The sequence below is a fragment of the Rhipicephalus sanguineus genome, chromosome 6, assembly GCF_013339695.2.
Source record: "Rhipicephalus sanguineus isolate Rsan-2018 chromosome 6, BIME_Rsan_1.4, whole genome shotgun sequence".
Taxonomy (NCBI): Eukaryota; Metazoa; Arthropoda; class Arachnida; order Ixodida; family Ixodidae; genus Rhipicephalus; species Rhipicephalus sanguineus.
In genome coordinates, this window is record NC_051181.1 from 174976877 (window position 1) to 174981980 (window position 5104).

General features: G+C 50.8%; 1 protein-coding gene across 1 annotated transcript; it reads left to right on the forward strand.

Annotated features, from left to right (window-relative positions):
- The first annotated feature begins 394 nt into the window (after positions 1-394).
- Positions 395-1761, forward strand: LOC119395547 (G-protein coupled receptor 83-like). The gene is given in 3 exon segments (XM_037662527.2): positions 395-1447; positions 1449-1526; positions 1529-1761. Coding segments are annotated over 3 exon segments (1161 nt in total). The 5' UTR covers positions 395-484; the 3' UTR covers positions 1649-1761.
- The last annotated feature ends 3343 nt before the right edge of the window (positions 1762-5104 follow it).

Sequence of the window (5104 nt, forward strand, 5' to 3'; positions counted from 1 at the left end):
CACAGGTGCTGCTTTCATGGGCCCAGAAGTGTTCGCACACTCTAAGCACGATCCCGTGAAGATGCAAGGCTGCCTTCAGAGACTGTCTCTTGATGCGTATCGCTTGCACCAAATAACATGATGAATTCCTGGGTTCGCTACTGGACGACACATTGCAGACTACCGATCGCAGCGCTGCAAGCGGATTGACCCTGTCTGGGCTTCACTTTTTGTACATTGGTGCTGCGGCCGTTCCGAGCACTCCCCTGTTCTAGTACACTCTAGTATAACGAACTGTTTTGCTGATGATGTTAGCGCACATTTTGCGTATACGCAGGCACTTGATGAACGCGGAGCAGGTTTTGTTTTGTTTCGTTAATTTCTTTTTCATTCTTTTTCCAGTGCGATTCACAAGTGTCCGTGTACTAGTGCAGGCGCAGCGCCCTGAGTCCACTGCAATGCCGAGCTGGAATGGCCTGCTAAGGACCGACCTGTAGCCAGCGGCATGGAGGGCGCGTCCTTCGCCAACGGCACGTGGCCATCGCCCGAGGATCCGTGCGGTGACGCAGATCAGAACGCCAACCTGAGTGCGCTGTGCTCGCTGCTGCGCAACCTGTCCCTCGAGGCGCGGCCGATCCTACGGCAACCGCGCGACCTGCTCGTCATCCTGCTCTACGGCCTCGTCGTGCTCGTGTCGGTGTTTGGCAACACACTCGTGTGTCACGTGGTGTTCTGCTCACGTAAGATGCGCACAAAAACAAACGTACTCATCGCCAACCTCGCCGTGTCCGACCTGCTCATGACCACGCTGACAATTCCGCTGAGCGCGTCGCGGTTCTTGCTCGACAACTGGCCATTCGGCGAAGCGCTGTGTTACCTCGCACCATTTTTGCAGGTGACGTTCGTGTACGTATCGACGCTTAGTATGGCGTGGATCGCCTGCGACCGCTACAGCGTCATCGTCTACCCGCTGCGTCTGAGGCGCCTCTGCCCGAGCCACCGGGCCATCGCGGGCATCTGGACGCTGGCCGGCGTCCTGTCGTTGCCGCACGCCGTCTTCAACCGCGTCGTGTCACTGTTCACTTACCGACCGCTGGTGCGCTGCCAGGTGCAGTATCCGCCACCACCAGCAGAGTTCCGCAAGTGGCTCACTCTGGCCACCTTCCTCACGCAGTACGCTTTGCCACTGACACTCACCGCACTCATGTACAGCCGCGTCAGCTACGCGCTGTGGTCGCGTCAAGCGCTCGGCGCGCTCACGCGCGAACAGCAGGCCTGGCACACACGCTCCAAGCGCAAGTCGCTTAAGATGCTCGTGCTGGTAGTGTCGTGCTTCGCCGTTTGCTGGCTGCCGTTGAACGTGTACCACCTCGTGGCCCACTTCCGCGCTGATGACGGTCCCGACCGGCACAACTCGAGCCTTTTCATATTCTTCCACTGGCTGGCCATGAGTAGCGTCTGCTACAACACCGTTCATCTACTGCTGGCTGAACGACAAATTCCGCCAGGGTGCGCTGGCCTGCTTCGCTTGCCTGCTGCATTGCACCTATCGCCGACCACCACATAATCGCTCATGAAGCCAGCTTCCAGCCGATGTCACTCGGCCAAGCGTAGCTCCACTCTGCGAAGTACATCCATGGGCTCCACGGACAAGACCACCTCGGTTTGACTGCTGACGGGCCCCGTGTAGTGTGTGCTGGGGAAGCCAATTTTGAGAACAAACGACGGAATAGCGAGAGGTCAGCAAAAGCGTGTCATGTATTAAACAATAGTCCCGTTTTTTCGCAAGAATATTACGTTTATCTTGTTATATTTGTGACCGGAAATAATGGTTTCACGTTCGAATGAAAGGATGAGGGGTAGTGAGAATTCGACATATTCAAAAGCGTTTTCATTGGCTGCGAGCTTTGAGGGAACCCGTAAATGTAGAGTAGACCAAATCACATATGGCGCACGGGTTTCATACGGTAGTTCTCATGTCTGACCTGGTTTTAAAGAAAGAAAATAGCAACGACGATGGCGTACGATCTTTCCGCTTCACTGCCTTGCGAGGAGGGAACATACTGCACTCAAGCACGAGTGCTGCATCAAGGTAAGCGATGTCCGCGACAGATTATGGCTCCGACCAGTGTCTCAATCTGCTGGCCTTCGAAGGCTTTACCCGAGTAACTGTAATGGGGTGTCACTGCTATATCCTATCACTGCGAAACTATTTATTAAACGCGATACAGTGGTTACGGTGCTCGGCTGCTGACCCGGAGGTCGTGGGTTCGATACCGGCCGTGGTGGCCGCATTTTCGATGGAGACGAGAATGCCAGAGGCCGTCTACTTAGCTTTAGGTGCACGCTAAAGAATCCCAGGTGGGCGAAATTTCAGGAGCCATATGCTACGGCGTGCCTCATAATCATACATCGTCGTTTTTGCACGTAAACCCCGAGCAGTTGTTATTATATTAGAAGTAGGGGTATGCAAATATCCGTGTTTCGAATTCGAATCGAATACTACCCAATCGAATAATTCGATTCCACTTTCGAATAGCTACTATTCGAACTTTCGAACAATTCGACAGGACGAATATCTAAAACTCGAAAAAGGCCAATGGTGCAACTTGGTGAAGGTGGGGTGGCTAAAACTAACGCTAACGTCATTACAATAGGCCTTTCGTTAAAACTTTCACCGATTTCCTGGTTCGAAAATGAGCGCATGTTTACTTTAGCGGAGATTATGTTATTTCAGCGCGTAAAAAAAAAAGAAAGACAAGAAAAGTGGCAAGCCCTTCTCAACTTCGCTTCTGGACTTCTTGCATAGTTCGGTCGCATATGCCGCTAGGGCCGTAAAACATCCCGGCTTTGGCCCGCGAAGCCCTTGATGATTGGTTTCAGATGGGAACATTTGTTCACGCTGCACAGTCGCCACTGCTGCACTGACCACTCGTTCAGAAACTCCGTTCTATCAGAAACTCCCATCGTTTCGGCGCGCAGTCAAAACGCTGCTGTGAACGGGCGCCCGAAAATTTTCGGGCCCAGAGCACCCGTGGAGATGGAGCACAATAATGTGACCATTCTCAGATGAGCCGTATTGCATGGCCGTAGGAAAAAATAAAGCTATCTACCGTACCACCCTCTGTTACCCATTAGGAGGTTAAAAGTGGCGCTGCTGACTAGAATGGCGGCTCTTCTATCAACATGGTTGGACACCCATAAAAGCTGGAAAAAGTAAAAAAGAAAGACTCTCGAACAAGCGCGAAAGCTGTCACCACGCCATAGCTTCCTTGATTTTTTTACAGCGAAAGCTGTTATGAGATCATTTCAACGGCCGTTTTCGGCGCCGTAGTTGTCCGCCGCCGCCGCCGGTGTCCGTAACCGCTATCGCACGAAATAAGAAAAAAAAAAGGAAATCAGAAAAAAATTCTAGGATGGAACGAGGCTCGAACCTGGGCCCTCTGCGTGGGAGCCCAGTGTTCTACCTCGGAGCCATGCCGATGCTTGAAACTGCGCCGCAAAAAGACCCTATACAGGCTCATGTCGGAAAGGAACCACGTTAACGGTATATATTCGCAACTTCCAGGTACCATGGCGCCGCCGAGCGGTGGCCGCCGGAAGCTCTGTTGAGATTATTGAAATGTTGGACCCGCTTGAGTCAGCGAATGTTGTCACTTGTTTTGTCTCGTTTGGGGTCGTTTTGCGACGGTGTGCACGGTCTCAATACGTGACACTTTCGGTTCCTCAATGTGAACGGAAAATAAAAGAAAAAGGCAACTGATTTTACTGCGGGCCTCGGTGCTCACAGAGTACAGCGGGAGGCAAAGCAAAAGCCTCCCCTTCAGATTAGCGCCTCGAAAAGCCGTGAGTGGTTAAGCGGGTTAAACTTCGCAAGCAAATAACCAAGACCCACGAATGTATGCAGAATCCCATTTTGTGTTTGAGTATATGTTACTACCTCATATCACCTTTCTCGCGCTTCGTTCCTCCGCTCGACACAGTCGCTGTGCAGACAGTACCAGAACTGATAAGGAATGCGTTCCGCCTCTAGAATATAATGAAAAGTCCGCTGTCAAAGCGTCCATTGCACCATTCCACGTCTGAAGTGGCTGTGAAGTGCCTCCGTGACCTTCACATCTCCAGCTTTTTGTTCTGTTACTTGCTGATGGCGCTGTTTTTTCGTCCCTGTCCCGTACGATGTTACTTATTGCACTTCTCATAAACACCGAAAGCGTAGGATGATAACAGAAACGTCCCTTCTTAAACGTGAAAATTGCGTCTTGCGCTGGTTTCATTCGCTGCTGTCGGCCCATTGTGGCATTCCGCTGTTTTTTTTTTCTTTTTTACTAAGAAAGCGCAATAAAATCGTATTTCCGATAATCGCACATGCACACAGGTTCTTGTGCTCGTCGGTCTCGAAGGGCAACACATTTTTTTTTTCGTTTACTTACATTACTTCGTGCTTGAAGGGAGCTGAGCTAGCTACGCGGCAGAATGCAATGCAAGCAAAAATGAGATAAAGCATGTCTCCGAGAATGTCTCTGATATTACTGAGACATCTTTACTGAGTCCTCTACACCATACCGTGCTAACAACACAGCGGGGGTTGCAACGCGCGATTAAGCGCCGCAAGCAACGCGACCAGTGTGTTTGCTTTATTTACAGTTGTGTGCATATTTATCTTCCTAATGAGGTTCCAATCACGTACCCGACATTCGTTTACTTATTATAATATGTCACCGCAACCCTGCTTTCACTAAAACATAAATCGGAGTGCAGCCGAAGCGCAAAGAACTGAACTCTTCGCCAAACATGTACGTTCCTAAATCGTCTGCAGCGGGCCGAACGACCGCCATGTTGGATGTACAGTCGCGCCACCTATAGGCCGTGAAAGTTGCGAATAATGTAGTGTGGTCGAAGAGTAAAATAAGCACCAAGCGTCGCACAACGCGAATTCTGTAACCAGGCGTCACACAATACGAATTGCGCAACGAGTAGGTTGTTGAATGCTTCCAACCCTTTACAAGGGGCTCTGCCATAATTCTTCATCGTCATCAGGCACAGCATCAATAAAGTGCGCATAATGCCTTACATGCGTTTAGCAGGTACCAACACTCTCCATAGAATGACGAAAAATTGCACA